At 37.6% G+C, this 12287-nt stretch overlaps 1 protein-coding gene across 2 annotated transcripts; it reads left to right on the top strand.

The window, feature by feature from the left end:
- The first annotated feature begins 1357 nt into the window (after nt 1-1357).
- On the top strand, nt 1358-12044 carry LOC122646048 (E3 ubiquitin-protein ligase RHF1A-like). Of its 2 annotated transcripts, none has more exons than XM_043839518.1 (8): nt 1358-1750; nt 2193-2239; nt 2413-2475; nt 2686-2785; nt 2866-3212; nt 3687-3782; nt 3875-4235; nt 11690-12044. In XM_043839518.1, the coding sequence occupies exons 1-8, from the start codon at nt 1616-1618 to the stop codon at nt 11699-11701; spliced, it is 1161 nt and encodes a 386-aa protein (XP_043695453.1). In that variant the 5' UTR covers nt 1358-1615; the 3' UTR covers nt 11702-12044. The 2 variants fall into 2 exon arrangements, with proteins under 2 accessions (XP_043695453.1, XP_043695443.1); XM_043839508.1 differs by having other exon boundaries at nt 1359-1750; nt 3675-3782.
- The last annotated feature ends 243 nt before the right edge of the window (nt 12045-12287 follow it).

The raw sequence follows: 12287 nt of genomic DNA, 5'->3' as shown, positions 1-12287 counted from the left end.
GAGGGCTTGTTTTCTCTAGATGCACGCAAGAAATCAGTCTGTATCATCCTTACTTCCAGGTTAGGAGAATCTCAGCTAAATAGAGTTTGCTACATTGATCCTTGCCCTCCAATAGGCTCTATTCAATGTCATACATGGTACAAGACTTAGACTATGCATGTCATTCATCATAACTTCTCTTATGGTCATTTTAGGCATGCCCCTCGCTCTTTTATCTCATTCAATCAGAATCAAATCACTCCTTACTAGGGCATCCTTAAGCCTCCGTTGAAAATGACCATACCACCTCAAATGATTATCTCGGAGTTTGTCATTGATCGGAGCAACTCCCAAGTTAACTCTAATATGACCATTTATTACTTTATCCTTCATTGTTTTTCCACACATCTATCTTAACATCCTTATTTGCTCAACATTCTGCCCCATACATCATAGCCGGTTGTATAGTAGTCCTATAAAACTTTCCTTTAAGCTTTAAAGGAATACATCGGTCATACAATACTCTGGATGCACCTCTCCATTTCATTCATCCCAATTTAATTCTATGTGAAACATAAAATATCAATTAATAAGTGAAAAGACAATAAATAATTTTTTGAATAATTGAATTTAATGATTGTTTTGTATTTTGAATGCAAACATTAATTAGGTAAGAATTCCTCAATTTATATATACATTATCATTTTTTTTTGGTTTTTCGCACTTAAAATAAAATATCTTTAAAACACGTATCATTCTTTTTTCGTTTTGTTTTCCGTTCTCAAAATATTTTACCATTCTATTCATTTTCTAAGATGTTTTAAACGCATCATCCCAAGCAAATTTTATTTTATTGTATCCATTTTAATTAACTATTTCGATCGATCCATAATCAAAATTGATAGTGCTCATGGTTTGTAGTCTCAAATTGGCCCATCCTTACTGATCTAATATCAACCCATTGGTACAGTCAAAGAGTAAAAATAAATGTAATAAAAACCGATTTTTTTCTTACAAAACGGAGACAAATCTATCCGAACAGATTTTAATCGATCCAGATCAGTATCAGATAGGTTTCGGCCTTGACTGATCCCGGGATTAAGTACCATGGATTGTGAACCATTGAACCATGATCCGAATTCCAAACTCCACAAATCATTGGGAATGAGTCAGCCGACAGGGGTAGGAGTAAAGCCATCACGGTCTAACTTACGCCACGGGGCGATGAAAGGCCAATGAAAGCAAAGCTCAAGACCCAGATTTGGAGGTGGAAGATTAGTGAGGTTTTGGATATTGTCAAACCGTGTGAATCGTATTGCGTTTTCCCTTCTTCTTCGGACAACATTTCATTTCATGCTTCGGACCTTCTCTCTCTCTCTGACTCCGTCTGTCAGACTCTCTCCAAGTAAAACTACTTAAATGACTTCAAAAATCAATCGAGTAAAAGGGTCTAAAATTCCAATTCCTTCCTTTGACCACTAGAGCATCCTCTTTCTTCTTACTCTTTCTAGGGTTTCCCTTTTATACTTTTCTTCCATTGGGTTCCCTTTACCTATATAGGGTTCTATCTCTTCTCGTTTCTGTTTGCTCTTTCTTCGATCAAATTTCCTTTGATTCAGTTGAGTTCTGTTAATTAATGGAGGGTTTCGCTTCTGCCGTCGAGAATCTTGTCGTTTTGCCGCCAATGCCTCAAGGCGCCGATCAAGATGGATACGAAGAAGATGCATGTAGCATTTGCCTGGAGCCTTTTTCTTCTGCTGATCCTGCCACTGTATGATCTCCAATGTTTCTTCTTTTCATTGTTGTCGCACCTTCTCTTTTGTTCTTCATTGATTTGTTTCACCGAACTCGTTAATTTTCTTTATCTTTTTTATTTTGATGGAAGGATTTTGTAGTGGGAAAAAAATTACTGTTTTGATGTTTCACTCCCCCTCCCCTCATTTTTTTCTTTGTTTGGAGGGAGGGGGGGGGGGGGGCTTCAGTCTACTGGTTTAGTGTGATCTTTGTTTACTGTTCATTTCCGAGGGATGTTTTTGAATGCTGTCGTTTCTTACTTTCTTTCCCACTAGAGAAAAAAGTCATCACAGAAAAAGAGCTTATGAATGCTGGCATCTAAGATATGGTTACATTTGAGTTTAGATGATTGTCTGATTGCTCAAGGGGTTGGTGACCTTTTTCTGATATCCTTTGGATATGATGCTTGCTCATTTCAGGTTACCAATTGCAGGCACGAGTATCATCTTCAGTGTATTCTTGAATGGTAGGCATAGTAATCATATTTTTATTGAAGCTATAGTCTTTAACTCTTTATATCTCATGTCATATCTTTGGTATGCCCTCCCCCCTCCCCCCTCCCTATACACACACACACACCACTTTTCCCCCCCTGTTTTGGGTGCGAGAGCTTAAACTGAACAAAAAGTTTTTCTCCAGGTCACAAAGAAGCAAAGAATGCCCAATATGCTGGCAATTGCTTGTCTTGAAGGACCCTGCCAGGTGGATACTTTTCTTTAACATAAAATGCCAAAATTTTGATCCATTTGTACAAATTTCCTCAGACAAACCATGTTCGATAGAGGGCATGGGCTTTATGATAAAACAGGAATTATTTGATTTGCTCATTGTTTATGCCATTATTTTTTTTTTAAATAAAAAATTTCTATTGTGTTCCATCCTTGTATTTATTTATTTGTTTTATATCTATAGTCAGGAGCTTCTTGCAGCAGTGGAAATTGAAAGGACTTCAAGATCTAGGCAGAGATCATCTAATACTCGCCTTCCCATTGAAGACTCTCAATTCAGCCACGTGAGTTGCTGGGTTTTGGAAACTGAACTTGTTTGATGTGTTCTCTTTCATTATTCTCAAATAGATGATTGTATTTTCAGGATGTGCCCTACACAGATGATTCAGATTTTGAAGAGCATATCATGCGTCATCTTGCTGCTGCTGGCCTTGGCAGGCCACATTATGGTAGGAGGGAGAGGCAAAGAACTTCTGGCATGGGTCCATCCCAAATCTTTGTTTTTACCTCTCCTGCAAATGGATCTGATGTTCATGAGACATACACAGCTGCACCAACAGAAACTCAAACTCATATTTTATCTCCTAATGCTTCTCCAGAAACTATTTTACCTTCTGCCATCAGTGATCGGCCACCATCATCTCCGCTTTCTTCACCTGAAAATATGAGCTCTGGCGCTTCGGACCATAGATATGGTCTTCTGAGAGCTGGGTATTCTCACCTGACCTTAGTTAATTTTTATGAATATAGTGCAATCAACCACTTCAATTTGTCCCACTTACTCTTTTCATCAAGATAGAAGATCTTTTGGAAACTTTGCATATTCTTCCAATTTTTCTCATCATATTTACTTCTGATGAAAGATACTCATGCATTTGCTAATGGGCGCAAAGTATGATGAGTATTCTTATCAATTGGTTTCTAAGCAAACTTCTGTAGTTTTGACTGTGATAGCTCCCATGTTATTACAGTTTCCACGGTTGTCAGTGCCATGTGATTAATGTTGGAGCTTTGTCCTTGTTTCTTCTTTCTTTTGTGTAGATGCTAGATAGAACCTATGATTATGCTATTTTAGATGTTGGATTTAACATAATAGTGCACTAATACCCATTTTTTGGTATATTATTCTTGTTGCTGAATTCATTATTTTAATTACCCTATAATTGTTTTCGGTGTTCTTTACAGCCAGACTTCACCCAGCATTACCCAAAGTTCTCATTCATCTGAGTTACTCTCCTTCTCAGAATCGCTTAAATCTAGATTGTCTGCTGCCTCTGCCAAGTAAGTGAATTAGAACTTGACTTTTATTCAGACTTCAGAGTTAATGTTCTGTTATATTTCTTCAGTTGAGACGTGTGCTTCTGTTACGACAGATATAAAGAATCAATCTCGAGAAGTACTAGAGGTTTCAGAGAGAAGCTATTGGCACGAAATAACTCAGTTAAGGAGCTGAGCAGGGATGTTCAGCGTGAGGTGAGTGCTAGTGTTGCTCGCATGATGGAGCGTCTAGATCCTATATCAAAACGCACTGGAGGTTCTGAACCTCCTTCCAGATCTAATGAAGGGACCTCAGGTTTTTCATATGATGGGAAGAGTGTACAGGAGAACCTAATTGTTCAATCTCAAAATAGAAATGATGTGGAGATTGTTCATGGTACAAATTCCAATGCACCTTTCCATGCCTCAGGAAGTCTTTCTTCTGTCCCAGGTCATTCGGAAGTTCGTCAAGCACAGGTTTGAAACTCTTCCCTTTTGAAGTTGCATTCTTGGTAACTTATCATTGTTGGGTTCTTTTATTTTTTTTCTCCCTCCATATGCTTTAGTGGTCTTGCTTGAATGAGTCAGAATTTTCTTATGGGAACTGGGTTCCAGCCACCTGAACTTGGAACCCATTCCATCAAACCCTTGGTTGGTGCTCAAATTTGGTGTTCAAGTTGTCCACATCATCATTTATCAATGGTCAACATTTCAGACCAATCTGATATTCGCATCTAAGCGGTTTAGAAAAAGTTTGAGTAGTTTAGGAATTGATCTCAAACATGGACTCAATGGAAACCGTTGAAAAACCAAGGGGGAAAAGCCTATATATTGTGGGTTAAGAAAAGACCATATATCAGGCATACTATAGATAATGTAAGACTAGACCAGGATAGGTCTAATCCCAGGTAGGATAAAAAAGAAAATCTCCAAAGAACAAGAAAGAGAGCAATGGAAACAAAAATCTTATGAGGGAACCAAGAGAACAATGGGAAGTAAGAATAAGGGAAACAAGAGAACAATGGAAACTCAAACGAAGAACAATTTCCTTGGTTGAAGTAACAAATAAATAAACCACAAATTTGTAACCTGTTGAAGCAGCAATGATCTTGATGTAATAATTTTCAAGAAATCAATGTGCAATCAGTTGAAAGAAATCCCCGTAGCTTGTAGCATTCTTGAACTCGATTTGAACAAAATTAGGGTTTGGATTCAATAACCAATGGAAGGGGAAGGGGAAGGGAATGGGCATCTCACCCAACCTATCGGAGTATTTTAACAAAGGCTAAAGCCAATATTTCATTAATCAAATTCGTGTACCATGCTGGCCTCCCTTACAAACTTATATAAAAGATTCAAAAATAGACTTAGACACAATAAAGGAAAGGGCTAACTCTATCCTTAACTAATAAGGGAACCTAAATTGACTAAAAAAGTGAAATGAAAAAGAAAACAAACTCAAAATAGGACTCTAACTAAAATAAGGAAGTAAATCCCGTTTTCCTATTTTCTACCCATATTTAAGGTCCATTAAATTGGCCAATTACAAAATAAACCCATGGGATCAAAAGCCCAACACATATATAACCCAACCCAAAGCATATTTCCACTAAAATAAGCCCCAAGTGACTTGCCTACATCAATTATCCTCTGCTTGTAAAAAATTTGTCTTCGAATTTTGCAAAATGGAGGAATATACTTTGTATGATGGACATCTGTCTTCAACCCATAATAGTACTAAGGCAGCTCGTGAATGTTAGGAATGTAATCTTCAAGGCATGGAACTTTCTCTTTAAAGAACTCTAGTGGCATGACGAACTCTATGTGCTCAATTTCAAAATCAGCAGTCTTGTCCATGGGGTCTTCTACAGTTGTGTCTGCTACCTTTTCTGTTTCAAACTTTTCAATGTACGCCTTGACTTTTGAAACATCAAGGACTGACTCTTCCATGACGACATAAATTGTTTGAACTTCAACATTAATCTCATAGATGTCCATGTTATCTTGCTGGGTGTCTTCACACTCTTCTCCTTCAAGGGCAGTGTTAACACCCCAATCATCATTAAGCTATGGTTCACACACCAGCATCTCTAGAATGGATTCAATGGCTGTGATCACTGAGTCTACCTTCCCTCTTTGTGGGCAGAATTTTGCATAGTGACCATTATCTAAATGTGGAGTGAATCTTTTTGCATTAACCTGCTGAGTTATTGTATTCATTGGTTTTTGTAACAGAATATTAATCTGTTGCTTCATTGTCTTCATATCTTCAGATAACCCTTTGATTATTTCAGCTGTTGTTGAAGAGTGATTGGGTTACTTGTGCTTGGAGTACCTATAGCTTTGATACTAAATAATGTAAGACTAGACCAAAATAGGTCTAATCCTAGGCAAGGTCAAAAAGAAAATCTCCAAAGAACAAGAAAGAGAGCAATGGAAACAAAAATCATATGAGGGAACCAAGAGAACAATGGGAAGTAAGAATAAGGGAAACAAGAGAACAATGGGGAGTAAGAATAAGGGAAACAAGAGAACAATGGGAAGTAAGAATAAGGAAAATAAGAGAACAATGGAAACTCAAATGAGGGAACAATTTCCTTGGTTGAAGTAACAAATAGAAAAACCACAAATTTGTAACCTGTTGAAGCAGCAATCATCTTGATGTAATAATATTCAAGAAATCAATGTGACAATCAGTTAATAGAAATCCCAGTAGCTTGTAGCATTCTTGAACTCGATTTGAACAACATTAGGGTTTGGATTCAATAACCGATGGAAGGGGACGGGGAAGGGAATGGGCATCTCACCTAACCTATCTTAGGATTTTAACAAAGGCTAAAACCAATATTTCATTAATCAAATTCGTATTCCATGTTGGCTTCCGTTACAAACTTATATAGAAGACTCAAAAATAGACTTGGACACTAAAAAGGAAAGACCTAACCCTATCCTTAACTAATAAGGGAACCTAAATTGACTAAGAAAGTGAAATAATAAAGAAAACAAACTCAAAATAGGATTCTAACTAAACTAAGGAAGTAAATCCCGTTTTCCTATTTTCTACCCATATTGTAGGCCCATTAATTTGGCCAATTACAAAATAAACCCATGGGATCAAAAGCCCAACATATATATAACCCAACTCAAAGCTTATTTCCACTAAAATAAGCCCTAAGTGACTTATCTACATCAATAGAGAAGGCGAAACGACCCGCCGTAGAATCGTTACAACACTTTCTGGACTAAGATTCAGGCTTTACCAATAACAGTTCATATGGTAACTCCTCAGGGATGACATCACTGAACTCAAAAAGTATAGTAGTAACCTCTCTCGGGACCTCTAATTGAACATCTAGGGAGTAGGGAGTGCTCTGTTACTTCTTTGCAAACCAGGAAATAGATCACTTCTTGATCTTCGTGTTCTCTCTCAAATTGTTTCTTACTAAGGATGTGCAAAGACATTTTTTGACTGGATTGAGGAGTGTCCACCTTCCCACCTCTTGCTCTCAATTCTCTAGGTTTGGAGGGATTTAGTTTGATCTTCTTTCCTTGGTAGACAAACACATAGGTATTTGATCTACCGAAATGTGTCACATCAAGATCAAAGAACTAAGGTCTTCACAATAAAACATGTGCTACATCCATTGGTAGTACATCACACCAAACAATGTTTCTATACTCAGAAAATTGTAACAGAACTAAACAATGCTGACTTACTGAAATGGTGGTCTGATCTACCCAAACAACTTTGTATGGATGTGGATGAGGCTCTCACTTAAGGCCCATTTGGTCTGAGAAACCACATTCATACAACTGCCGCTGTCTAAATACCTTACAATTCTTATCCCCATACTTAGTGTAAGTGTGGAAGATATTGGTCCTTCACCAATCATCCTCAGTCTTTGGTTGAGTGAACATACACCTCACAACATTCATACGGGATCTCTCCAAACCCTTGGCCATCGTCATCACTGGTCCCTTCTTCAGGAACATGCACACATTCTTCTTCAACATGTTCTGACTCTTTTCCACTCTCATTGGTTCTAGTGCAGAGATTGTGGGTTGGGAATTGATAGGCATAATGCCCAGTGCCATTACAACGATAACACAGATTTGTTACTGCCCTTAGAACTCTCTGTAGCAGGTCCTTTCCCTTAAGATCTTTAAATGTGGAATAGGAAGGATTGCTTCCTCCAGACGCATTAGGGGCAAAATGGGCAGACTTAGGTACCCGCTCACTATCATAAATTTCTTTGAAGAGAACTCAGCAGATTGGGAACCATATTTCCTAGCTTGGTGGCACCAAGTTCATTAATGTGGTGTTCATTGTTTATGCAAGGGAAGGGTTGATATTAGGGTATTACTACAAAATGTGTCTTCATGATTTTTCAATCACACTGAGTCACTGATTCAAAGTTGGGAAAAGATTCCGATATTTGGCCAAGTCCACGGGCTGCAAGTTAGTTTCATTAATTGTATTACCTGCTAGGGAGTGCATGCACTGTAGCATTTAAGGCTCTCCGGACAAATTAGCAAGGCTTTTAAATATGGAATAAGTTATTGAGAGCTTCTACTTTTTTAATTTTGCAATTATCCATCCCTTGTACCATGAATTGATGAGATTTCACTTTTGCTCGAGATAAAACATGCATTATTATGGTATTTTATGATTGTTCATGATTATATCAGCTGTTGGGTGTCTAGAATGAAGGCCTCCTGTAAGCTTGAGCTCACTTGATTTCATCCTGTCCTTTTCATTTCATGCTCACATGTTTTTTTGAACATGTATTCTATTCTTAGAACTGAGGGCGAGCCTTGGTGTAACAGTAAGGTTGCTCTATTGTGACCAAGTGGTCACGGGTTCAAGTCTGGAAACAGCCTCTCTTCAAAAGCAGGGGTAAGGTTGCGTACATTAGGACCCTCCCCAGACCCTGCACTGGCGGAAGCCTTGTGCACTGGGTATACCCTTTTGTTACTCTATTCTTAGAACTGGGTCCGTACTGGTAATGCACATTGAGAGAAGGGAGTGGAATACCAAATGAGAATGCAACAGGAAGTGAAGTTATCTGATATTCAATATGAAGGCTCTGTTGTGTTAAAATGAGACAAGGGGAAGTGGAATTAATGTTTAAAAAGTAGGAACTTAGCTGTATGTCACCAAATAGTGTAATTTAGCTCTGTCGTATTTCTCTTCAAATTCAAGTTATTTGGTTGAGAAGAAGTAAAATTAAAGGGATAGAGATCGCTGCCTGGTTGTGTAGCCTTGCGCCAGTGCGGAGGCCAATGAGAGCGTACACAGGGGGAATATATATGGATGAGATTTTTGATTTAACAGGGGGCGGGGTAATTAATTTGCGCACTCATCTGTCTGGGTGTAGGGGCTACTTGACCAGCCAGGATTCTTTTTCCCAAAATTAAATTATTATAATTAGTTGAGTTAGCTACAAAATTACTGTTGATAATGATTAGGAAGCCTCATTTTATTTTATTTTAGTTTCATTTCTCTTCATTTCAGTTGCAATCGGACTGAGTCAACAAAACTTTGGTCCAAATTTATGAAAATTATCTTGCGGTGGGAGCAAGGATTAAGGTATTGGTAAGGGGATGGTATCGGTCTCCACAGATATTGATACGATACTGATCCGAATTGGCCTGTATCGGTTGGTTGTACCCTTACTTTTCATTAAAAATGGTGTTTTTTAAAATTTAAACCATTTTACCCCAGATTCCATACTGATACCTGATCCAGGATTGGTCAGGTATATACGATTTGGCCGATACGGCCTATCCGATACCGATACCCCATTCCATGGGTGGGAGTTGAACCATGGACAAGAGAGGGAAGAAGATAGGGCCCAATAATGTTTTGATTAGATTTGTTCAACCTTAATTTAATGGTGTAGAGTTGTTATTCTGACAAATTGAATGGAGGCAGAGTGAGCAGTTTGTTTTCTGGTGTAGTATTGCTCGAAAACTTTAACACCATAGCACTACTCTTGCCAACCTAAAAGATAAATAAAAAAGAGGAAAATCTTCTTGTGACCAAGGTTTGTTACAACAAGATCGTAACCTTACTTTTTTACGAATTTAGTGTGAAATACTTCTTTTTTCTATGAGGGTAAATTTTGTCAATTCACATGGACAATTACAACTATTGAAAATTACACAATGATAAGTCACTTTTAAATTATTTAAAAAATACTTTTTAACCCGACTTAAATAAATTTTGAGAATAAGACTAGGGTGCAATCAAAAGAAGGTTATAACACTTGAACAAGGTACTAAAACTTGGAACTCGGTACCAACACGACCCTTGGAAAAACCGAGTCGAGTTGAGATCTCGCCGTGTTGGTGCATTTTTTTTTCCGACTCGAAGCCTCAACGCAGTGGGTTTTAGACTTAGTTTGGGTCTGAATCTTGGTATTCAATTTATTTTAGGCCATTTAAACACAATGACACTATCAGATTTTGCAAAAACAAAGTCCAAATAGGAGTTTCACTTAGTGGGAAAGCAAGATACACTCACTTATGCTAGAAACTAGGACAGTCACAGGACAAACACACTTATATATGCCTAATATCATTTAAGTAAATGCTTTTGTATTTGTCTTTCCAACAAGTCCAAAATTGCTTAAATCTGATTTATATCGAAGGAGTTATGTTGACGGCATTCAAACTTAATTTGGCGTGCGTCGAATGTTGTTAAAATCGCTCTAACAACGAAAAAATATTTTTTTGGACATCAAAACAAATGAATATTTTATCGCACTTTTTGGTTTTTAGCAATGTTTTACCATATTAAGATTTATGGAAATTTTAGATTTGAGAAAAACCCCAAGATTAGAAAATTGAAAATTGCACCTACAGCGAAAATCCAGTTTTTGTTCTTGAACCGGGGTTGACTTTTTTCTTTTGGAATTTGATTTTTAACTATTTTTATTGGAGTCAAATAGGGGAGTATTTGCTTATTTATGAATAATATCTTAAGTAAATGAAAACATTTACTTAAATGATATTAGACATAAATAAGTGTCTGTCTTGGTTCCTAGCATAAATAAGTGTCTGTATACCAAGGTTTGCATAGATAGGTGTCTGTGTACCAAGATTTTCCAGTAAGATCTCGAGATCTGATACTCATATATAAAAGAGTTTGTGTCGAGATCTCGACCTCATGCCGAGATCTCGAGATCTTGAAGGTGTCTGGCACTCATATGAAGGAGTTTGGGTCGAGATCTCGATTGAGTTGTTGCACTTTTTCAACTTTTATTCCAACTCGTCTCAATTTCTAAAATAACCGAGAAACGCGTTGAGATCTTGCCGAGATCTTGCGAGTTCTCAAACTATGCACTTCACCACCTTGGTGACAACAAGATGCACCCATAAATAAAACACAATAGTACTACAATTTAAACTTAGGGAAACATTTCTCTATGGGGGAGTGTAGGGGCCGTGTGTGCGCGGCAGCCAATGAGAGCACACACGCTGGCATCTCGGGAGGTGGTGGCGGGATTTCCGTCTTTCACGGGGGTGGGGCAGTCATTTTGTCCCCCATTGTGTCTTGCGGACATTTTCCCTCCCCCAGAGAACATTTTCCCTTAAAGTTTTTAACTCTGAACACTAAAGCACATGAATCGGTATATGGGGTACCCTATTCAAAACACTGTTTAACTCATCTTGAAACTGGCAACAACAATTGCATTTCATTATCCTTGATGAAACGGAGATCTGCATTAACCCTTTCGTATTTTATTCTATTTTTAAATATTTTGTAATTGGTTCATCTATCTTCTTATGTTCTGAGCTGCTAATAAAAAACAAATGCCATAGAACAAGAGGAGACAGACTTGAATATCCGATATCAAGACACTTTTAACTTTTAGTATTTGCTTCTCATTGTTGCATTACTGATGATGCTCCGTAATCTTTTGCAGGACATACTGTGATGCTGTGGAGCCTGGACAGGTGTGAGCTTCGTGTTATTAGTATAGTGGCATACAAACCAGTAAATCAACCCCCTATATCCAGAGAGTTGATTGATCCACTGTCCTGGATATTTAGGGTTGATTTACATTTACTCTAATGGAGAGAAGATAAAATCGCAATGCATATATAGTTGTAATAGTTGGTCTAGTTATTTTCTGATTTTACAGCTACTGTTGTTGTCTTCATTAAGCAATGTGAGGAGATATATATGCCTCTAGAACATAACACCAGGTGGAATCCTGCTCCCCCTTGCTAATGTTATTGGATTTTCTGTTTTTAAAGAACTGGTAAAATGCCTCGCTTACCTTGCGTTTATACTTGACATATTGTAGTCTCTAGCGTAAACTTCTTGCTATGGTATTTTGATCCTGGAGTCCCATTGAAGTTCAGTGTGATTTTTACTGTGTCTATACTCCATCTTGCACTGACTGTTCGCTTTGATTAAGGAGTAGTTAAAGCGTTCTGAAAAATTTTAAATTCTTAGTACTAACCTTTTAGTAGTGTATGTTATCGAATCAAAACACCCATAAAAAATCACTATCTGAT

The sequence above is a fragment of the Telopea speciosissima genome, chromosome 1, assembly GCF_018873765.1.
Source record: "Telopea speciosissima isolate NSW1024214 ecotype Mountain lineage chromosome 1, Tspe_v1, whole genome shotgun sequence".
Classification (NCBI taxonomy): Eukaryota; Viridiplantae; Streptophyta; class Magnoliopsida; order Proteales; family Proteaceae; genus Telopea; species Telopea speciosissima.
The sequence above is the reverse complement of the archived record's forward strand: the minus strand, read 5'-3'. Positions and strand labels throughout refer to the sequence as shown.